Consider the following 25,140-nt stretch of genomic DNA (forward strand, 5'->3'; position numbering starts at 1 on the left):
ACCAGGTAACACTTATGGTTGGCCAGCAAGTCAGGTAACATCAGCCACGGTGCCTTCAGTTGTGAGAAGCAGATCATAGAATGGATGAAAATAGTTTACTGTCAAATAATGCAAAGAGTACGCGACACGTCTTTCCTCCTTATTCTTGGCTCATCAGGCGTACACACTCACTGCACTCGCTTACGGTAATCAAACGTCGGACGTCAGCGCTAGAGGGGCTTCGCAGCGGTGAAGTATTGCTTTAAAATTTTAATTAAGAAGAAAAGAAAACCTTTTTAAATTAAGTCTTAAAAAGAGATGTAAAGATATTGACAATAAGCTACGCAAATCCACCAAGACATGCAATCGTTTAAATCAAGGCGCAAGTCGGAAAACACCATCCCATAATATTAGTTAACGATTAACACATTTCTATATGTATTGTAAGCATACAATACAACTGATAATATGTTGGGCTTATTTATCTGGTGTACTGACATTTTTGCGCGTTTAACGGCTGAAGTCTAACGTGGTTTGTGCCCTTCAGAATGAAAAGAGTTTGCATTTACCTTTTTAATAAAAGGCGAGCTTTTAAGCCTGAGAAATCACCCTGTAAATGCACACGTTTAATTGCACATGTGTTAATATGTTTGCTTACACAGTATTAAAAGACACTCAACAAGTACACAGTATTAAAAGGCAGTCAACAATTAACGTCATTTACCTTCGTTCCCGCGTTTGACTTGTGCTGTAAATCTCTTCCTCGTTTTCAGTTCACGTGATTACGTAGGAGTTATAATACGTGATGACGCGATAAGTGACTCCGCCTCCTCCATTAGAGTATATGGACAAAAAACAGGTTCCAGTTATGACCATTACGCATAGAATTTCGAAATGAAACCTGCCTAACTTTTGTAAGTAAGCTGTAAGGAATGAGCCTGCCAAATTTCAGCCTTCTACCTACACGGGAAGTTGGAGAATTAGTGATGAGTGAGTCAGTCAAACAGGTTCCAGTTATGACCATTACGCGTATAATTTCGAAATAAAACCTGCCTAACTTTTGTAAGTAAGCTGTAAGGAATGAGCCTGCCAAATTTCAGACTTCTACCTACACAGGAAGTTGGAGAATTAGTGATGAGTCAGTCAGTCAGTCAGTCAGTCAGTGAGGGCTTTGCCTTTTATTAGTATATATATATATATATATATATATATATATATATATATATATATATATATATATATATATATAATATACAGTCATATGAAAGTGTGGAAAACCCTCTTAGTCTGCATAATAATTTACTTTACTTTCAACAAAAAAGATAACAGTGGTATGTCTTTCATTTTCTAGGGAACATCTGAGTACTAGGGTGTTTTCCGAACAAAAATTTTTAGTGAAGCAGTATTTAGTTGTATGAAATTAAATCAAATGTGAAAACTGGCTGTGCAAAAATTTGGGGCATTGTAATTTTGCTGATTTGAATGCATGTAACTGCTCAATATTGATTACTTGCAACACCAAATTGGTTGGATTAGCTGGTTAGGTCTTGAACTTCATAGACAGGTGTGTCCAATCATGAGAAAAGGTATTTAACGTGGTCAATTGCAAGTTGTGCTTCCCTTTGACTTTCCTCTAAAGAGTGACAGCATGGGATCCTCAAAGTAATTCTCAAAAGATCTGAAAACAAAGATTGTTCAGTATCCTGGTTTAAGGGAAGTCTACAAAAAGTTATCTCAGAGGTTTAAACTCTTAGTTTCAACTGTAAGGAATGTAATCAGGAAATGGAAGGCCACAGGCACAGTTGCTGTTAAACCCAGGTCTGGCAGGCCAAGAAAAATACAGGAGCGGCATATGTGCAGGATTGTGAGAATGGTTCCAGACAACCCACAGATCACCTCCAAAGACCTGCAAGAACATCTTGCTGCAGATGGTGTACTGTATCTGTAGATCGTTCTACAATACAGTGCAATTTGCACAAATAACATCTGTATGGCAGGGTGATGAGAAAGAAGCCCTTTCTGCACTCACACCACAAACAGAGTCGCTTGTTGTATGCAAATGCTCATTTAGACAAGTCAAATTCATTTTGGAACAAAGTACTTTGGACTGATGAGACAAAAAATGAGTTACTTGGTCATAACAAAAAAGCGCTTTGCATGGCGGAAGAAGAACACTGCATTCCAAGAAAAACACCTGCTACCTACTGTCAAATTTGGTGGAGGTTCCATCATGCTGTGGGGCTGTGTGGCTAGTTGAGGGACTGGGGCCCTTGTTAAAGTCGAGGGTCGGATGAAATCAACTCAGTATCAACAAATTCTTCAGGATAATGCTCAAGCATCAGTCACAAAGTTGAAGTTACGCAGGAGCTGGATATTCCAACAAGACAATAACCCAAAACACAGTTTGAAATCTACAAAGGCATTCATGCAGAGGGAGAAGTACAATGTTCTGGAATGGCCATCACAGTCCCCTGACTTGAATATCATCGAAAATCTATGGGATAATTTGAAGCAAACTGTCCATGCTCGGCAGCCATCAAATTTAACTGAACTGGAGATATTTTGTATGGAAGAATGGTCAAAAATACCTCCATCCAGAATCCTGTCACTCATCAAAGGCTATAGAAGGCGTCTAGAGGCTGTTATATTCTCAAAAGGAGGCTCAACTAAGTATTGATGTAATATCTCTGTTGGGGTGCCCAAATGTATGCACCTGTCTAATTTGGTTATGATGCATATTGTATATTTTCTGTTAATCCAATAAACGTAATGTCACTGCTGAAATACTACTGTTTCCATAAGGTATGTCATATATTTAGAGGAAGTTGCTACTTTGAAAGCTCAGTCAATGATAAACAAAAATCCAAAGAATTAAAAGGGGTTCACAAACTTTTTCATATGACTGTATATTATATCCATCCATCCATCCATTTTCCAACCCGCTGAATCCGAACACAGGGTCACGGGGGTCTGCCGGAGCCAATCCCAGCCAACACAGGGCACAAGGCAGGGAACCAATCCTGGGCAGGGTGCCAACCCACCGCAGGACACACACAAACACACCCACACACCAAGCACACACTAGGGCCAATTTAGAATCACCAATCCACCTAACCTGCATGTCTTTGGACTGTGGGAGGAAACCGGAGCGCCCGGAGGAAACCCACGCAGACACGGGGAGAACATGCAAACTCCACGCAGGGTGGACCCGGGAAGCGAACCCGGGTCTCCTAACTGCGAGGCAGCAGCGCTACCACTGCGCCACCGTGCCGCCTGTATATTATATATACAGTATAAATATACATATACATATATTCATCTATATATATATATATATATATATATATATATACAGTATACAGTAAATATATACAGTTATATATATATATATATACAGTTATATATATATATATATATATATATATATATATACTGTATATATATATATAATATATATATATGGCAGCAAAGGTCTGTAATACAGCTTGCATATTTGTAGCTAGGGTTCAACAAAGGGAGAAAAGGAGTCAGGCATCTTAAAATAGCTTTTAGTTCCTAAGATTTCAACAACCTACCAGGTGTCATCAGAGGAAAATGATTAGACATTCAGTAATCAAAGGCAATATATAGCAAATGAGGGGTGGAGGGAGGTGGATTAGTAAAGTTGGGTTCGGAAGGTGTTCGGCATAAAGTCTTTTTTTATTATTTGGATGTTCTTTTTAAACCTAAATATGCTGGATTCAAGTCCAAGTGTCTGGTAAAGGCATTTTAATTAAAGGCTCTCTAATTTTTTATTTTATTTATATGATGAAGGAAAGAATCACCAGTGACTAGTCTCCCATTCACCAGTAATGATTCAGTTTGAACTGAAAAGAATTAGATGTGAAGTTAATAAGTATCATGTATTACAATTTTTGTGCATGAGCTTTAAACATCTACCTGTGAAATAAAAGATATTGACAACATCATGCATGTACTACAGCATATTTGTGCACACAAATTGATTCTTATAACTCACTGAAAACAACAAAATGTTTACAAGTAAGCAATTACTAAGCAATGCAATAATGAAAGTACTGATTACTATTTGGAAAATATGTGCATATAAGTCAGAATGATTTTACACGGCTACAAAACTCTTTGTCTTAATTGTAATTTACTTCTGAAACAGCAGAACAACTATATAGTTGTTCATTTCTGAAATACTGTACCTAGGTTACTACCTAGGAAAATATCTTAAAACACAGCAGTTTTTCAAGCATATTGACTAATTTACCAGAAACACTAAGGAGGAGAATGACAGCCAAACCTGAGCTTTAATATTGCAGATGGAAAAAGAGAAAATAAAAAAAATGTACTGTAGGCATGTTAGAAAAAAAGAACAGGAGAACAATTTCGACAATATTTGATGGATGGAATAATAACTAAAATATTGCAGTTGAACTTTTCTCACACAAATTTTACTTAAAAAAAATCCAGGTTGGTTCTGTCTTGTGACTCCTGCACTAGTGTGAAAACACCATTTTTGTATCTCGCTTTATTTACTGTTATTTTGATAAACAAAAAATGTTTTGTTTTTTTTAGTTTTATTCTGAGCTGAATCAACTCCAAAAAGATTGCACCACACATGTAAACAGGAAACGTTAGTATTCATAAATGAAAAGCATATTTATTTGAGGGAGATGGTAGAGACTGTAAACCACTAAGGAAACAAAACATATGAATGTCTTGCATAGAAACAGCTTACTTTGCCTCAGTCCACTTAACAATAGATTTCCCTGACAAACAAAATAACCAGAAATCCATCTCTACCTGTTGGGGAGCCTTCCAGAACCTGTCCAATGTAAGGACCATCCTTAAAAATTGGTCTGTTGTCATTCTGATCAATAACTGCCACCTCTAGAGTAACAGGCCCTTCTAATGTTTTGCCACTGACATCCGTTGTCTCCACTTGCATCTGTAAAGAAAGACAAAAAAGGTGAATGTAATGTGACAGTCTATCAACATCATTGCTAATTACTGTTGATTTGTTTGTAAATTCTGTACAAGTGTTTGAAAAGTAAGAACAACTTAATTGCCATTATTTAACTTATTATCCATATACTTGATGAATCCCACATCCAGTGTCTGAAGCTAGGCCAAAATAGAGCAAACAGTCAATTGTACTGTAGTTATGCCCTGGTTGAAAAAAAAAACTTTTTGGCTGCTTTTGATTTTTGTAAATCATTTTTAAAAAAATGACACTAAACAAAATCTCTCTAAGAATAATGATAATAAAATGTTTTCTAAGTGGAGGGGGAAATAATGAGAAACAGGGGCAGGAAAGTGGAATAAGTAAAGAAAATGAATACAAAGATAAAATAACCCAAAGAGAGAAGAGCAAAAAAAAACTTTTTTTTTGACATGTACATTTACCATGCCACCTTAAACATGCTAATATATACTAAACTTCTGGAAATTGCTTGAAGTTGGACTGATGTACAGTATTGGCATTAAAAGAAATAGAACTGGGAATTTCATATACTGAATATCATCTGTACTGTATAGTTTTTTTTTTATTAATTTTTCATTTGTTTGTATACCTATTGTCAAGTTGCCATTGGTAACCATTATGATGCAAGTAGCAACCTTTTTGGCCTTTGGCTGCAATTGATGCAACTTCTTTAGTGATACATCAGTTTTCGGCAGTGAATCGGAGTTGGCTGTTATTTTTCTCATTATGCATAATCAGCAGGTCAGCATTTAACTTGACAATCACTTGTCAGTTTAACAAATAAAATAAACCGTGTTCAAATTGTGTGGGTAAATCAAGTCAAAAAAAATAGTGTGATGACCTACTATTGTTGAAGTTTGTGTAAGCCAGTTGTTCACATAACATTAGTGTTAAACGTCTGCTTTATCTCTATGGTAACATTCCTGTCTTATAATCAAAGCGACCTGAGTAGGAATCAAGCTGGGTGACTAACATGAAGGGCTTAAAAATCTCAAAGGAATCCATGGCCGCTCCTAAAGAGATCTGCTGTGAGAAAGTAAGTGTGTGAAGATGAAAGAGATACTAACTGCAAACATATTGCAGAAAAAAATCAGCTGTGATGGAACTAAAGAGATGACGTCTGGTGCTACAGATCATACAGTAAAATACAGACTTATGAAAACTTATTACATACGAGTAAAAACTGCATTAATATGACACAAATTATTTTTCATTATTTTCTTAAAGTACTGTAATGTTAATAGAATTAAAGGTCAATATATTTTACTTGCAATAATTATATTTATTTTTATTTGAATGAAAAATAGAGTACATGTTTTAGAAATGCAGTAAAAAACACAATACTCCCAAAGCTGGGTTTGTGCATAACCTCTGAACTTATCGGCACACACTTTATAACACTAGCATTTCTTGAATTGTATATTTAATATTAAGTACTTTATATATTATATGAGGGACATTCAAAAAGTTTCCACACTTTCATATTTTCGTGGGAAATGGTGAAGGCAGGAGGAGTAGTAATTGGGCATTAACAAGTTGGTACGAGACTGGTAAAATTGTACTGCAAAACGAAGGTGACTATGTAGAAAAGTGATGTCATTTGTTTTTGAAATTCTTATTAGAGTTAAAAAAAGTATGGAAACTTTTTTGAACATTCCTTGTATATTATGCCTGTTTTATATTACTATAATTATTTTATAATAGTAATAACAATCTGTCATGTGTGTCACATACACATACACACACACACACACAAACACTTTCTTAATAATCACTTCATTCCCAACAGCCATATCAATGGCTAGCAAACTAGCCCAGACAATGGATTTAAAAGAATTCTGCTATGTTTTTAAAGATGAAATTATGAATAACGCTAGTTTGGGTTTTAATGATTTGAATATTTATAAGCAATTAACTTATATACTATATTACCTTTATATTGTTATATTGAAATAGTTTGCATAGTTGTTAAATAGAATGCCAAGTCAAACTTACATTCCTTTACCTTATATCTGTAGTAAACTACTAGTTTTCCACTGCATCACTTACTAAACATTTTGAAATTCATTAAAACTAATACATACATATAGTCCACTTAAAATGCATATATGAATATGAATATACAGATCAGTTCATAATCCATATAACACTAGAAGTGCCACCGCCAAAGTCATTTGGCTAAATCACATGTGTATCTAGAAAACAGATAAAGAAATCTCATGAAAAAGTTCATTTCTAAGATTATTTTTCTTTATTTTTGGACTGGAATTAATTTTTACATGTTTTTGTATGTGCTATCATGTAACCTAATTCACATATATTTATGTTAATTTTTACAATAACTGGTACATTTTGTGCCATGTTAATATCCGTAATTTGAATTCCTCATTGAAGAAATAATTCCGGTTTATAAAAGGTGCATTTTTTTTTTCCTATTGACCATAAAATATTGCATTGATTACACTGGAACTGACAAAGCCCTCACACACAGCATTAAAATGATCTTTTAAATGTCTCTCCACTATCTGCCTATACCAACATGCCTATTTCTGACCTCATAAATATTTTGTTTTTATATCATATATACACAGTAGTAGGATTAACGTTTGTGGTGTAATAAAAACAAAATGCCACATACAAAAATAACACTCCTACTCTCCACCATATTCATATCAGAATAAGCTACCAATGAATAAACAGGCTATAGTGCTACATTATCCTAATCATTTATCAAATAAAAATAGAGTTAATGTCTTTTTAAAATAAAAAAAAATTAATTAGGCAATAAGATTTGTTAAGAAAAATAATTTCTAGCTTTTATTTTCTATTACTTTCCATTATTAAACTTCCCTTGTTTAAATAAAACCCTGTTTTTGAGTACCTTATGCGAAAATAAACTCCGGTCACGGCTCTGTGCAAAAAGAAGTCTCATCAACTAATATTGCATTGTTTAATTTGAGATCTCTTAATGGCAATTGATATCAAACTTGTTGTACTTAACAGAGACCTGGCAAAAACCAAATGAATTTACGTCTCTCACGGAGGCGACACCACTTGGTTACACTTTCCTCATAGAGCCTCGTAGCTCAAGACAAGGCGGAGGACTTGCAGTAATTGTCAGAATGGAATTTAACATCAAAAGAATCCCAATTGATTGTCCATTGTCTTTTGAGTGTCTGGCTCTTAAACTCATAACGGAATCAGGTCCTGTCTCACTCATTGTTCTTCATCGTCCTCCAAAATACAATGCATCCTTCTTATCTGATCTGACTGAACTATTAACCCACTTAAGTTCCTTTTCCCAGAGAGTCATTCTTCTTGGCGATTTCAACATCCATATTGACATCCACACAACTAAACTGAGAAATGAATTCCTATCCTTACTCGACTGTTTTGACTTGACACAACATGTTGATTTTCCCACCCACTCTGGTGGTCATATACTGGACCTGGTCTGTACATCTGGATTATCTGTTTCCAGCACTTACAGCACTGATCTGAGACTCTCTGACCATAAAGCAGTACTTTTCACTTTCTCATTAACTCTCCCTCCTCTTACCTGTAAACGACAAATTTCTTACAAAAACCTTAAAAATATCTGTCCCTCTGTTCTTGCTGGATCCATTTCTGATCTTTTACTGTCTTCATCTATTCCATCAACACTAGATAGTCTTGTTGACCACTATAACACAGCCCTTCATTCAGCATTAGATAAAACAGCTCCTTTAAAACATAAGGAGGTTTCCTTTAAGCGTTCAGCTCCTTGATATAATTCAGAATTGCGATCTATGAAAGCAGCTGGCCGACACCTTGAAAGAATGTCATGTAAGTCTGTCCTCACCGTGCACATCCAGGCTTCCTCTGACCACCAAAGAGCTTACAGAGAAGCACTAACTACTGCCAAGAACACCCATTATGGCAGAATAATAGAAAATGGCCATGACAACCTAAGGGTTTTGTTCTCTGTAGTTAATAAATTACTTCAACCTGCATCTGGCCCAACTACCTCTTCTACTGACGTCTGTGAGAAATTCCTCCACTTTTTCCGTAACAAAATTAAAGATCTAAATGATTCAACTAACATAAATACATCATCTGTTTATATCTTTCCCTGTTTTCCCACTTACTCCAGCTCCTTCTCTAAGTTCTAACCAGTTACATCTGCTTTTGTTAATGACCTGCCTTGTAAGATGAGGCCAACTACTTTTGTACTGGACCCCATCCCCACCACACTTCTTAAATCCTGCCTTCAAGTCCATAATCCCGACTATTACAACAATAATAAACTCATTCCTTAACATTGGCTTTGCGCCGCTCACTTTTAAAATCGCTTTTGTAACCCCAATGTTAAAAAAGTCTGGTCTTGATGCTGACAATCTTAACAATTTTCAGCCTATTTCTCACTTACCTTTACTATCAAAAGTTCTTGAGCATGTTGTAGCTTCCCAACTCACCAACTACTTAACTTCTAATAATTTGATGGAACCCTTTCACTCTGGTTTCAGAGCTGTGAAACTGCTCTGCTACGGGTAACCAATGGTTTGCTTATGGCAGCAGACTCTGGACAAACCAGCATATTAATTCTGTTAAACTTCAGTGCAGCATTTGACACTGTCAGACATGACATTCTACTGTCCAAAATGGAGAACATGCTGGGTATCTCTGGCACTGCCCTCCAGTGGTTCAAGTCCTATCTGACTGATAGGCAAGAGTTTGTTAGTCTTGGCAACAGCCGGTCCAGCACAGCGCCAGTCATACAAGGGATTCCACAGGGCTCTGTCCTCAGTTCTCTGCTTTTCTGTATTTATATACTTCCCCTTGGCCATATTATTTGTAGCTTTGGACTGGGTTATCATTTTTATGCAGATACTCAACTCTATTTCAGTGTTAAAAGTGGAACTTCATCAGAGCTTTCTCAGCTCACAATTTGCCTCAGTGAAATTAAAACCTGGATGGAGCAGAACTCTTTAAAATTAAATTGCAAAAAAACTGAACTCCTGCAAATTGAGACTAAATTGCAGCTTAATAAAATGAGCTCCTTCCCAGTCAATCTTGGCGGTGATCTCATCAGAGCTGCCTCTACTAGAAAGAATCTTGGTGTCATTTTTGATTCCTCCCTTTCTTATTCTGCTCACATAAATCACATTAAGAAACTTTCTTACTTTCACCTCCGTAACATATCACATGTTTGCTCCTTCCTCTCCTTTTCTAACACTGAGAAACTTGTCCATGCTTCTATCACATCCCGCATCAATTACTGTAATTCTCTACTGGCAGGTGCCCCTTCTAATCTTATATCACAGCTCCAGCTTATTCAAAACTCGGCTGCAAGAGTCCTTACACGGACCAGCAGCAGCAAGCACATAACACCCATCCTGCTTTGCCTTCACTGGCTCCCTGTGTCTTACAGAATTGAATATAAAATTCTATTAATAACCTACAAAGCTTTAAACGACCTTGCGCCAAACTACATCAGTGACCTTCTCCATCACTATGTGCCTGTCTGCCCACTACGATCCTCTGATTCTGGTAATCTTGTACCCCACACTAATCTACACTCCATGGGTGACAGGGCCTTCAGCTGTATAGCGCCCAGACTCTGGAATGACCTACCAAAATTAATTAGATCAACTGACTCCATGAATTCTTTTAAAAAACAACTCAAAACTCATCTGTTCACGAAGGCTTTTAGGTCTACTTGACTTTATTTCCCTTCTTTCAGTTTACCTCTATGTCAAGATGCTCATGTAACCTGTGTGTGTGTGCTAGACCATCAATTATGTTGTCTGTTAGGGTTTTCTCTGAATTACTATCTTACTCTTTATTTATTTATTTGGTTTAGTACAATGCTATGTACTATATACCTTGCCGTTCTTTCTTAAACTCTGTGAAGTGCCTTGAGCATGGGAAAAGCACTATATAAACAAAATGTATTATTATTATTATTATTATTATTATTTTTATCTTGCTGTCTGATATAACATTGTTTTATAGTGTCACTGGTTTCGTGTTTAGTTTTGATAGAATGCAGCATGGTAAAAAAAAAAAAAAAACTTAACCTATTTTCATTGTAAAGTTAACTTTATGACCACTGGCCTCTCCAGCCCTTTGTTCTTTCTATTATTAATCAGAGTACTGAAGACACAGTCTTTCTAATTTAATGTAATTTTCATTTTACCATGTTTTGACTACATCCCCAACTTACTCAAAGTGAACAGACAACTTTTTAAGCACAACCTACTGCTTTAGTTTCTGCAATTTAAGAGGTTTATCTTGCATTTTCAGCTTCAGGCAAGATTTCATGATGTCTCCCATAGGACCTATAATGTTGGTGTTACACATCTCATCTTTTTCTACATGACTGACTTGCTTTGGTCCCCAATGTAATATTTCCAGGAAGAAGCAAGAAAGAGTTAGCCAGTGCAGTTCTGCATTAAGGGCAAAGAACTGCACAACCATCAACATTTAACATGTTATACCTCAAGTGGAATACTTTGTGAATAACCTGTCAGGCAGTCAATTAAAATTTAACACCCAGTAGAAAAGTTCATCATAATTTAACTTATCTCTTTACTTTATAGTTGTCGTACAAATGTTCTGCTTACTGTAGTGTCGTGATGTGTCTGAGAGAGCTGGTGTTGCTTTTAACAACCCATCCATCCATCCATTTTCCAACCCGCTGAATCCGAACACAGGGTCACGGGGGTCTGCTGGAGCCAATCCCAGCCAACACAGGGCACAAGGCAGGAACCAATCCTGGGCAGGGTGCCAACCCACCGCAGGACACACACAAACACACCCACACACCAAGCACACACTAGGGCCAATTCAGAATCGCCAATCCACCTAACCTGCATGTCTTTGGACTGTGGGAGGAAACCGGAGCACCCGGAGGAAACCCACGCAGACACGGGGAGAACATGCAAACTCCACGCAGGGCGGACCCGGGAAGCGAACCCAGGTCCCCAGATCTCCCAACTGCGAGGCAGCAGCGCTACCCACTGCGCCACCGTGCCACCCTGCTTTTAACAACAGGCCGTCAAAATAATCTTCCAAACATTTTATAAGTACCTCAAAAGATTTCTGTCAGCAATTTTCAGAAAATAAAACCTTTGAAAAGTGAAGCTCATATCTCAAATAAGGTTCATTAAAATATATTAAGGTACTATTTATTATGGTTAGTTCTCCCTAGGACCAGTTTAAATAAATGCAAACTGCAGGTTTGCTCTGTTAATCTCATCAAGAAGTGACCAACCTGTTACATACCTGTTGCCTTTCCACTTAAATTTCTCACTGCCACTACATAAGAGTTTGAAATTGCAAAGAAAGTCAGTTTTCACTAAATAAAATAATAATAAAATATATAATATATTTTCTTTTGTAGTCTTTCACTCCTATGAGATGCATTAGGAATGCATTTTGGATATTGTATTTGACATGATCACCTAGAGACACTCATTTTCAAAAACTGTTTCTACATTTGTTTAATCATTCAACAGCAAACAAATACATTTTTAAGAATGTACTGCATAAATTTGACTTATTTACATAGAAACAGATGTATGGATTAAGAGTTTCTCAAAGCTTGAAAGTCCTATACCAAAATTTGAAGACTACACCCTATTATATAGTTTGACATTATCATTAATTACAGACAACTAAAACAAATATTTTGAATAGCCTATTAACTAAGAGGCATATGTTTTACAATTCAGTATTGAAGCATTGAAGGTAATAAAGCTGGACAATTAGTACAATGCAGGGGTAAAATTGAAAATAAATTGTATTATCTGCTTTCCTTTGCTCAAATGGCACAGTAATCTAAACTGACTCTGCATATCACACATTAAATAGCATTTTTTCCTTATACTTTTAAAATAAATGTTGATTTAGTTAAAAGAAGTTAACAAAAGTTACTGTATAAACTTAAACCAATTGGTTGGACCCATGACCTTTTAAATGTGTTAATCTGAAGCATCAAATGGTATATTACTCCTCATACTAGGCCTGCTTCCTTGTTTATTTTACCTATATTCCCACATTTTCATTTATTCTGATGCATTTTCAGTGTTGCCTTGCTCATGAGGAGGAAGTCTGAATTGTCCATGGGACATGTATTTCAAGTAAGTGTTGATGTAACAAATTCAAATCTCTTAAAATTCATCTACCAATGCTCCAGGGAGCACACATTTTAAAATTCAATAGCAGCAGCAAGGAAATTAGTTAATGTGAGACTTAGTTAATACAATTTCTCAAAGGCTTAGGGGTTTATAAGTCTATGTAGCTTTATTTTCTGCATTACAAATATGTAAAGCCAATAAATTATTTGGAATCCCACTGCTGAAGCTGAATATTGCCCCTGTGAAAAGGAGGTAATCAATGATTCTGAAATCAGTGTAAAGCACTAAAATTATGAAAACATTCTTTTACCGGTTGGCAGTGGGTGGAGCAGAAGTTAGCAGTGCTGCCTTGTGCTTCCCTAGAATAGGAATTTTTTTTTGCTTTCTCATTTTTTCTTAATTTCAGCATGATTTTCTTTTAATGCTAGCATGAGTTTCTCAAGATACTCTGGTTTTCTCTCACATACCAAAGACATGTCTTTAATGTTTATTGTTGACTTCATACTGGCCAAGTATTAATGTGAATAAATGTACTTTTGTCTGTTTTTTTTTTTTTTTTTAAAGCAAAACAAAGGCACTACCTTTTTTTGTATGTACTGTGCCTACTATGACCACATACCTGAACTACAGTAATCCCTCGCTACTTCGCGGTTCACTTTTCGCGGATTCACGACTTCGCGGGTTTTTAAATACAAGTGATTGCCCGCCTATCGCGGAAGTTATGTTCCAGACCCATCAGCAACAGGAGAAAATCCGCGATATAGAAAGACCATATAAATAAACATTTTTATAGTTTAAGCCTTAAAATACCCATCCCACACACTTTAAACACATGTAAACTTATAAAACACACTTTGTTAACACATATGATATGTGGATGTCAGGCTAAGGATATGAGTAACATCTCACTATTATAAAACATTTTAACTTCACGCAAGACAAGACAGTGAGACAGGAAAATACAAGGCTTTAAAATTATTGACACGCAGAGCAACAAGCAGCACAAAGCCAGCACAAAGTCCACTTCTCTTTAGCGTTCATTCGGCTCCCCACCCCCTTGACAAAGCGACAAGCAGGCATTTTGGCAGAAGCAGCACAAAGTCCATTTCTGCTCAGCGTGAGTTCAGCTGCCTCCCTTCACAAAGCGAGTGCAGACACATCGACGTCTGATCGCTGCATGCAGTGTGCAGTTGGTCTGCGGTGTTTAAGAATGTAGAAAGTGTTTAAGAGCATAGGAAATGTTTATAAGAGTGTGGAAAAGGTTAACAAGAGAGTGAGAAAGGTTTATAAGAGTGTGGGAAGGGTTTATAAAGCCTTAAAATATGTATAAATAATAAAATAAATATAGGTCGCTACTTCGCGGATTTTCACCTATCGCAGTGGGGGGCGGGGGCCTGGAACGTAACCCCCGCGATGGGTGAGGGATGACTGTATTCCAAAGCAATGTTTGCACTGATTTGTGTTTTTTGTATCTCACACACTCATACACCTTTATTGTAAGAGCATCCCTTATCTACGATGGAGCATTCAATCAGAAGAAAATAGGAAGATGGTTTTAAATTAAACATCGTTGAAGTAAGCGAAAGAAATTGGTAACTGTGCTGCTGCAACAAAATTCGATGCGTATGAGAAACTGATGAGAGATTGGAAAAGGCAAGTGTTTAAATTTTTTATAAGTTGGGGTCTGATTTTATTATTGATTTTTCGGTTTTCAAGACCCTACTTATATGCGAGTATATACGGTAGTTGAGTTCCTCCTTCGCCATATACTTCAATGCATTTTCTGGAGTTTGGTAAAATATGCATACATTTCCATGATTTCTCTAACCTCAAGGCAAAGCAAATTCAGTGGGGCTCATTCATCACTAGTAAATGAAGTATTTCAAAACTTATTAGAAAGTACCCCAAAAAGCCAGTAGTTTAAGTGCATGTGGTAAAGAAAACTGCAAGTGCTTAATGTTTGCCTGGGTAAAAAGCTGAGACTTTTGAAAATGCAGCCCACACCCTAGACAGCCATTAGCTCCAACTACATTCCTTTAAATCCTTCATGTAAAAATATTTAAACAGCATATTCAGTATATTTCTCTGTGATTCACAAAGCTTTAATAGATGCACTGTTAATTTGTAAAGCAATAGGCGTTTTTCTGTTAGAAGTGAAAAAATACTGTTTTACCAAAAAAAAAAATACCACTAACATAATGAAAAGTACCCTCCATGACTCCTAATTGGTTAAAGGGAATATGAGTATGTTACATATTGTGTTGTAATTAAATCACTCCTCACAGTATGACATTTCTTTAATGATTGTGGTCAGAGATATAAATTAACTTTTAATCAATGAGGTATTATGATCTGTCTTTTTTCTGTAAACATGCTGTAATTATATTTTAGATTTTAAATCAAAAAACAGCATGTGGAACAGTAGTAGCGCTGTTGCATCGCAGTAAGGAGACCAGGGTTTGCGCCCCAGGTCCTCCATGCATAGATTTTGCATGTGTCTACGTGGGTTTCCTCCCACTGTCCATAGACATGCAGGTGTTAGGTTAATTGGTGATACTAAATTGGCCCTGGTGTGTGGTTGTGGGGTGTGTGTGTGTGTGTGTGTGCTTTGCAATGGACTGGTGCTCTGTCCATGGTTTGTTCCTGACTTGCACCCTATGCTAGCTGGGAAAAACTGCAGCACCCCCTGTGCAAGTGGGTTTGAAAATGACTGCCTATCTATAGTGCAATACAAATAAACTTTCTAGGCTAGACACATGAGGACATTTTCCTTGAAGAAACTAAAGTTTGCCCAAGGATTAAATGTCACCGTTTTCAGATGAGCCTAATCATTTTAAACCAAACAGGTTCAGTTGACATAAAAGATCATCTTTAATTTAATGTACAATGAAGCCGTTGGCAGTAAACTGGATCTTTCAAAATGATCACTGGAAATGGAGGATTGAAAAGCAAGTGGGCAGCAAGAAATGAAGATTAACAATTTACTGGTCTTACTGGTCTATAACAATGAGAACTAATGGATTTTCTGCAAATTTAAAGCTAACATAATGGTCAAAAGAGTTATGGAAAAAGCTAATACCAATTACTAACTCTTCGCAATGGTCTGTTAATAGTTAACAAGGGCTAACAAGCAATGTCTTAATGTATGATGATGAAATTTCAGCAAATAGGAGTATAAAAGAGCCTGCAGCTCAGCCACTCATTGAAGCCTTTCTCATGGAAAGATGAAAGACATCCTCCACTGCCCAGGCCCAAGACCATACCTCTGACTCCTCTGAAAATGGACATGCAATCATAGAAGACCCCACTGAAACATTGTAAGACAATTATACTGTCCGCGGCTTCCTTAGTTGTTTTTATTAGAAGTAAATGCAGTATTTAAAAGCAAGTTAAATAAATTCTCTCTGTTATACCATAATTTCCTTATTTTATTTTCTCTGCCATTGTTACTTGGGGAGATTTATGTTGTCTCAAGTATGACTGCAATCTTAAAAGAAAACATTCTCAGGGAGCATGCATTGTTTGATACAATGATCCATGATGTAGAAAACAGACTTGAAACAACACACATTATTGCTTCAAAATCATAATTGGGCACATAAAATTACATAAAAAAATAGAACAGAAGAAATACAGTAATCCCTCCTCCATCGCGGGGGTTGCGTTCCAGAGCCACCCGCGAAATAAGAAAATCCGCGAAGTAGAAACCATATGTTTATATGGTTATTTTTATATTGTCATGCTTGGGTCACAGATTTGCGCAGAAACACAGGAGGTTGTAGAGAGACAGGAACGTTATTCAAACACTGCAAACAAACATTTGTCTCTTTTTCAAAAGTTTAAACTGTGCTCCATGACAAGACAGAGAGGACAGTTCCGTCTCACAATTAAAAGAATGCAAACATATCTTCCTCTTCAAAGGAGTGCGCGTCAGGAGCACTGACTGTCAGAGAGATAGAGAAAAGCAAACAAATCAATAGGGCGGTTTGGCTTTTAAGTATGCGAAGCACCGCGGCACAAAGCTGTTGAAGGCGGCAGCTCACACCCCCTCCGTCAGGAGCAGAGAAAGAGAGAGAGAGAGTTTGTTTTTCAATCAAAAATCAATACGTGCCCTTCGAGCTTTTAAGTATGCGAAGCACCGTGCAGCATGTCGCTTCAGGAAGCAGCTGCACAGAAGGTAGCAACGTGAAGATAATCTTTCAGCATTTTAGACGAGCGTCCGTATCGTCTAGGTGTGCAAACAGCCCCCCTGCTCAATCCCCCTATGTCAGGATCAGAGAAAGTCAGTGCAAGAGAGAGAGAAAAGTAAGTTGGGTAGCTTCTCAGCCATCTGCCAATAGCGTCCCTTGTATGAAATCAACTGGGCAAACCAACTGAGGAAGCATGTACCAGAAATTAAAAGACCCATTGTCCGCAGAAATCCGTGAACCAGCAAAAAATCCGCGATATATATTTAAATATGCTTACATATAAAATCCGCGATGGAGTGAAGCCGCGAAAGGCGAAGTGCGATATAGCGAGGGATTACTTTAGTAGCTTACTGTATAGAAGACACTTGAACCAACCTTGAGCTTGTGTGATAGATTTAGTAACATTCCTGCATTTTGAGAAACTGTCAGCAGTAAGAAACTAAATATATATATTATATATAACGTGACGGCCCGAAATTAATCAAAAAATATGAATAACTATTTGCTCTTTGTTTTTTCAAAGAAACATTCCTACTGCTAGACTCACTGATCAATTCTTCTTTAACTGCTTTTTACTTTTATTGCTGAAATAACTCATTCACCATGAGCCACACACATCTAGTTGTCCAGTGAACAGGATCTAGTGACAGAGGGGGAGTGTCTACACTGCATTTGTGATGACAAGACAAGCTGAACACAGGCACTTAAAGCATGTGAAGAGGAAAGAAATTTAATGTGTGATAATATTTACTATTCTTCAGAAATGCACAGTGACACAATGATAGATTCCAGTTCTAGTGATAGGGAAGCACACCAACATGTTGATTTTGCTCAACAAGTAAATTATGATGCAGCTTCTGAATGTGTGTAATATCCTAAAGTTTCTGGGTAACATTCAAAGCTGTCGTACACTAAATATCAGGGGCTCAAGATGCATCAGATACAGATGACCCCTTACAGAATTTCAGTTTAGTTATAAGTTATGGCATGTTAGCTGTGATTGTGACTGAGCTCAACATATGTGCACAGCATCTGATACAGTAGCACACTCTAAAGACACGTTTCAGGATGCACATGTGGTCTGATGTCTGTTATGACAAGTTGATGGTTTCCTTTGCACCTTTTGTATATCAAGACATAATTCAAAAACCTGAAATCCAAATGTGCAAGTCAGCAAAACCTATAATTACATACATAACACAAGAAGTAAAACATTATACAAGCTTTCTTTGCATTTTGTTGACAACATTTTACCTGTCACTTCACAGTGGAGAAATCCTTTCTGAAAATAAAACTGTTCTTTGACCCACTGATAGAGAAATTTACTGAAGTCTACATACCCAAGCAGAATGTTGTTGTTGACTAATCAGTAATGTTTTCAAAAAGGCTGTTTGACAATGAATGGTGTGAAAATTACTGGGTGCCTGAATACTGTTTGGAAGTATATTCCCCTCTTCAATAGCAGAAGGAAAGACAGAAGAGGAGAAAGAAACTGATGTGGACTTTGTTTATTGTGCTGTGTAAACTATGCTTTCCTGGGAAGTGTTTCCCCTGCAAATGAAAGATGTATGTTTTGCTGAACTTGTGTCCACATCTGTGTCGTGCATGGGGAGCTGGAGCGCCCCCTGGAGGCCACAGCACATATACATCCTTGTGCAAATTAATTGAAACAAACTTTGAAAACAACAAGAACAACAACATTTATGCATATAGCACGTTTTCATACAAATTATGTAGCTAAAAGTGCTTTACTAGATGAAGAAAGAAAAAAGAAAAACAAAAATAAGATTAGGAAATACTAAGTAAGAAAGAAAAATGTAAGGTTTGATGGCCGAGAGGACAGAAAAAAAAAAAAAAAAAACTCCAGAGGGCTGGGGAAAAAAAAAAACAATCTGCAGGGGTTCCAGGCCATGAGATCACCCAACACCCATTGGGCATTCTACCTAACATAAATGATCTCAATTAGTCCTCATGGTTTTCAGGCTTCACATGGAAGCAATAGATGATGATGGTCATGTGGACATCTGGCCTTCAATTCATCAATGTAGGGACTGTATGGTGTTTTGATCATATGGTGGTGGCACAGTCTGCCACCACAGAAAACCGGAAAAAACAAAAATATAATACAATTATAGTGCCGCAATGGGCTTGAACAGGCCCTGTCTTTTGACAGCCCCAATTCTCGACTCTCTAAGACAATAAAAAAAAAAAAAAAAAAAAACCCTTGTTGGGGAAAAAAATGGAAGAAATATTGGGAAAGACAATTCAAAGAGAAATCCCTTTCCTGGTATGGTTGGGCAAGTAGTATGTGTCAAACGAGGGGTAAATACAATACAATACACAGAACACATGCAATCCTCAATACAATACGATAGAACAATAATAATATTACAAATACAGAGCAAAATGCAAGAGTAGATGATATCACATAATACAAATTGTTTGGAGTCCTGCAGACCTCGCCATCAAGCTGCCTCCATCCTACTGGCCATTCCACAGCTGAGTCAGTGTTGGTGATGTAAGGACTCTTCTATCCAGTGCTCCTCCATCAGAGCTGCCTTTTCAGGCAGGCAGACAACTTGTTTGATCAATTTGATTATTAAGAATAATATTCATATACTCACATCACGTGATATGACCCCCTTGACTCTTGAGGAGCATCTGGATGTAATTTGGCATGGAATCCACAAATATTGAACAGTCTTGGAGGATTTTGGGATCTCTGTATCAAACTTGAATTAGGGCCCAAACCACCACCTTGGTTGTGCAGTTCATTCCGAGAAGTCATTGCTTACAAATAGACCACAAATTATCATTTGGTTTCAGATTAGTAGAGTTTCTATTCAACTCCAGTATGTTCATTTGATTCTCACCAAAAAATGTCTTCACTTTTTACATGTGGCATGGGGCCATGTGAGCATATGAATATTACTCATAATAAAAAAAAATTGAGCAAAACTGATTTTTGTTGTTTTCAGAGCTTGTTTCAAGAAGGTAAGTCCGGGTTTCACATTCTCAAAGCATTTATTCAAATGGAAGCTGTCACTCACACACACAAGCAGTGACAATGATGTCATCCTGCTTTTGCTCCCTTCTCAGATCAAAAGAACAGACAGCCTTCCCGTACAAGTGAGGAGACAGAAAGTGACCACAAGGCTAGGTCAGTGGCCAGTTTTAAATGTTCCCTGCATCAACCATCAGGTGACAAACATGTTATGTATACATAAACACACTGCTCAAAAAATAAAGGAAACATTTAATCATCACAGTCTAACAGTAGGTCAATTAAGCTTCAGGGATATCAATCTGTCCAGGTATGAAGCATAAGTGATTGTGAATGAACTTCACCTGCTTTGTAACAAATGAAAGTGACAACAGGTGCACTGGAGAGGCAACAGCAAGACAACCCTAGAAAAGGGAATGTTTTTGTAGGTGTTGGCCACAGGCAAATGCTTTCTCCTTATCCTTTCTTACTAATTATTCTCTAGTCTTGCATTTAGCTAGTGTCCTTGACAATAATGGTAGCATGAGGATGTACCTGCAGGCAGTTCAGGTTGCACAGGTAGTCCAGCTCTTCCAGGATGGCACATCCATATGTGTTTTCACAAGAAGGTTTGCTGTGTCTCCCAGCACAGTCTTAAGAGCATGAAGAAGATACCAGCAGACAGGCTGCTACATGAGGAGAGTTGGACAGGGCCATAGAAGGGCATCATCCCAGCAGTAGGACCGGTACGTGCTCCTTTGTGTGAGAAGGAATAGAAGGAGAACTGCCAGAGCCCTTTGACCTCCAGCTAGCTATTGGTATGCATGTTTCTGACCATACTGTCAGAAATAGACTCCATGAGGTTGGCATGAGAGCCGACATCCTATAGTGGGCCCTGTGCTAACAACCAAACACTGTGCAGCTTGATTGACATTCGGCAGAGGTGCCCCATTATCTTCACAGATGAGAGCAAGTTCACACTGAGCACATGTTACAGATGTAAAAGAGTCTGGAGATGCCATGGTGAACATTATGTAGCCTGCAATATCATCCAGCATGACTGCTTTGGCATTGGGACAGTGATGGCCTGGGGAGGAATATCCTTGGATAGTCCGTGATCTTCACATACTAGGCAACAGTACCCTGACTGTTGTACCAGGATTAAATTCTCAGTTCCTGGCTGAGGAAGGCGTTGATGCCATTTATTGTCCTGCATGTTCCCCAGACCTGAGTCTAATTGGAAACCTCTGGGACATTGTGTATTGGTGTATCTGGCACTGCCAAGTAGCACAACAAACCTGTCCCGGAACTTATTGATGCCCTGATCCAGGTCTGGGAGGAGATCTCTCAGGACACCATCTACTGTCTCATCAGGAGCATGCCCGGACATTGTCGGGAGTCCATACAGGCACAAGGGGGGCATACACTACTGAGTCACATTATGAGTTGCCATGATGAAATTCAGTCTGTGATTTCAATTTTTAACTTTGATTTGCAGTGTGATGTTGAATCCAGCCCGCAGTGGGTTGGTGCTTTCGGTTTCCATTTACTGTTACATCATTTTGTTCTCAATGAATTACACAATATTACTCAGAAAAGATTTTCCACTTGAATATTTCATTTGAGATCCAATGTGTGATTTAAGTGCTCCTTTAATTTTTAGTCTTTTTGAGTAGTGTATGTGTATATTATATACATCACATACTGTATATATAGTAAATATTGTCACACACGTGCACATGGGAGGCAGCTAAAGGGCTTCAGTAAGGGCAATTCCGAATCAGACCAGGATTCTTTTTCTCGCTTTCCTGCAGACCATCCACGGGAGATTCCACCTGGCCCTGTTGACGTCACTTCTGGGTCCGAGCCTAGGAGGGAGACCTTGTTGGCTCCGGCCCCTGTGATATCACGTCCGGGCTCGAGCCTATGGCTGAAGACCCTTATGAGCCCGACCCCTCTGACTTCACTTCCTGCCTTCTCCTTTAAAAGTTTCCATCTTTTCTTTATTCCCTCAGTTCTGTTTTGGACTCTGTTTTGTGCACATCAGTGCCGTATAACATTTTGCGACTTTGCAGCCAGGATACCAAATATACGGGTGGCTGCCCCAAACCTTGCTATGACTCTGTGGGAAGTTTCTGACATATATACACATACACACATAAAATACATACAGTATACCTATACACACACTCACATATATACTGATAATGTATACATTATAGACAGTATATATATTGCTGTGATAGGCTGTCCAGAGATAGTTCCAGCCTTGCATCAGATGCTCACTTTATAGGCTCAGGTTGAACAGGGTTAGAAAAGGGCTGGACTGATATAAATATTGCTCATAATCTCAGTTGTGCTGTTTCTGTCTTTTTATGACTGTTCACTCACCTCTTGTCAATTTCCACTCCATGATCGTGGATTGTTTGCTGTTCTTGTGTAGTGCCTATTCAAGACTCAGCCATTCCTAAGCTTTGGGACTACATACCTCTTTTTCAGTGGTTCCCTCAGGTCAGCTGGGTGGGGCCTGAACAGTGATTAAAGGTCAGGTACAGTGTCCATTTTAGGACATCCTCCTCCCTCCGAAAAAACTCCATCCTTCCTACTACCTTCGATAAAATATTCCTCCTCCCTGCGAGGAATCTCCAGTCACCCCTCCTCCCTCCTCCCTCCTCTCTCCTCCCTCCTCCATCCGCTCTCAGTTCTCCGATGTCCGTTTTCCGCCATCCACCCTCCTATCTCCGTCATCCGCCTTCAGCTCTCCATCAAACCCACACTCCCCCCGCCCCCTCATCGACATTTTCGTTATTGAAGTGACGTAATACTTCAGCTCCACCTTCTTCAACAGTTCATTAACCAAATTATTTGTCAATTATATTTCACAGTAAGAATTTACAGCACGACTCAAACGTGGGAACGAAAGTAAATGACGTTAATTGTTGAGTGTCTTTTAATATTGTTTAAGCATACATATTAACACATGTGCAATTAAACGTGTGCATTTACGGTGTGATTTTTCAGGCTTAAAAGCTCGCCTTTTATTAAAAAGGTAAATGCAAACTTTTTTCATTCTGAAGGGCACAAACCACGCAAAAATGTCGGTACACCAGATAAATAAGCGCAACATATTATCAGTTGTATTGTATGCTTACAATACATATAGAAATGTGTTAATCGTTAACTAATAGTATGGGATGGTGTTTTTCAACTCAGCTACAGATGCAGATGGAAACCAGAACTGCTTTGAAAAATACGAACGCCTTAGGACCGATCTGGAATAAGGTAGCACAGCGCCTGATTTAAACGATTCCATGTCTTGGTGGGTTTGCGTTGCTTGTTGTCAATATCTTTACACCTGTTTTTAAGGCTTATTGACTGAAAGGGGCTTTCGTGAAAAAAGTTAGGGCTTTGCTACAGGATACACCCTCCACAACTTAAGGAAGTTAAAAATAAAGGTATATATTTCTGTTTTATTTAAACCTTTTAAGTTTGTATGCGGGCGGCATGGTTAATGAACTTGTGAAGAAGGTGGAGCTGAAGTATTACGTCACTTCATTAACGAAAATGTCGATGAGGGGGCGGGGGGAGTGTGGGGTTTGATGGAGAGCTGAAGGCGGATGACGGAGATAGGAGGGTGGATGGCGGAAAACGGACAGCGGAGAACTGAGAGCGGATGGAGGAGGGAGGAGGGAGGAGAGAGGAGAGAGGAGGGAGGAGGGGTGACTGGGGATTCCTCGCAGGGAGGAGGAATATTTTGTCGAAGGGAGTAGGAAGGATGGAGTTTTTTCGGAGGGAGGAGGATGTCCTAAAATGGACACTGTACAGGAGCCCCCTATCCCTTCAATCAGCTTCATGGTTTTACTGATCATATCTGTCAGAACACAGTAGAATCTACTTTCAAAATTTTAATAACTTTTCAGGCCTGTAGGTGGCAGAATTGTGTTTATAAACTTTCTCTGACTGAGGTTGCACTAGCAATTGAGATGGTATCAGAAATCAGCATGACTGATACAAATGATAAACCCCAGTATGGGAGTTATTTTAATACAACAATGAAAGTGTCGATTGTAAGGACACTGCCTTGGAGCAGCAAATGTTTTGTGCTGTTGGCATTAAGAGTTAAACACCATGGAAACTTTAAAATTCACCTATAGAGTCATCACAAATTATACCTGTTTCTGGGCAAAGAAAAAGAAAGGTTAATAAGTGCCAACAATCAGAGTGCATATGCCTACATAGTGCAAGAAAGCAAACATCAATATCATTTTTGCATAGGACAGTAGCTTGTGGAACAAACTCAGTTGAACTCAAAAAAAAAAAAAAAAAAAAACACAAAGAAGAATAGTTTGTTCATCTGTGCGACATGCCATGGTTCAGAAAAAGTGGTAATTTTCTCTACTTTAAATGTTCTGCAAGAGTAAAAGTTGTGGTGCAGAAAAGTGAATTATGTAATGAAGAAAATAGTATTCCTCTCTTTTACATTTTAAAAATTAGGCTATTGCTGCCATTTGTTGTTCAATATTTTCCAGTTAAATTTATACAAAATTGCTTATATTTGGCATCTGGTTTTGTTATTGCTTGTTTATAAAAGGGTTTACCCTCTAGGCCAGAGATACTCAAGTGGTGTCTTTCCACATGTTAAAATTAAAAGCACATAACACTGTCAAATTTCAACAGAACTCATTTTCAATTCTACTTAGTTATCAATACCAAGAAGAAACACCATCACCGTCTATTGGTTACATACAAATGGAGGTTAAAAAAATAAATAAATAAAGACATGCATATCTATTGCATTCACTTGGCAAGTATACTGTTCAGCACGTGTGCTTTCCCAAAATAAATGTTAAACATAGAAATCTTGATAAAAACAGA

At 37.9% G+C, this 25,140-nt stretch overlaps 1 protein-coding gene across 1 annotated transcript in view; it reads right to left on the reverse strand.

Moving 5' to 3' along the window:
- cdh13 (cadherin 13, H-cadherin (heart)) overlaps positions 1-25,140 on the reverse strand; it is a 1,360,987-nt gene that overhangs the window by 699,355 nt on the left and 636,492 nt on the right. The window contains exon 6 of the mRNA XM_028810133.2: positions 4,792-4,936. Within this exon, the coding sequence (XP_028665966.2) occupies positions 4,792-4,936 (145 nt within the window). The remainder of the gene's footprint in view (positions 1-4,791; positions 4,937-25,140) is intronic.

Source organism: Erpetoichthys calabaricus, chromosome 9, assembly GCF_900747795.2.
Source record: "Erpetoichthys calabaricus chromosome 9, fErpCal1.3, whole genome shotgun sequence".
Taxonomy (NCBI): Eukaryota; Metazoa; Chordata; class Cladistia; order Polypteriformes; family Polypteridae; genus Erpetoichthys; species Erpetoichthys calabaricus.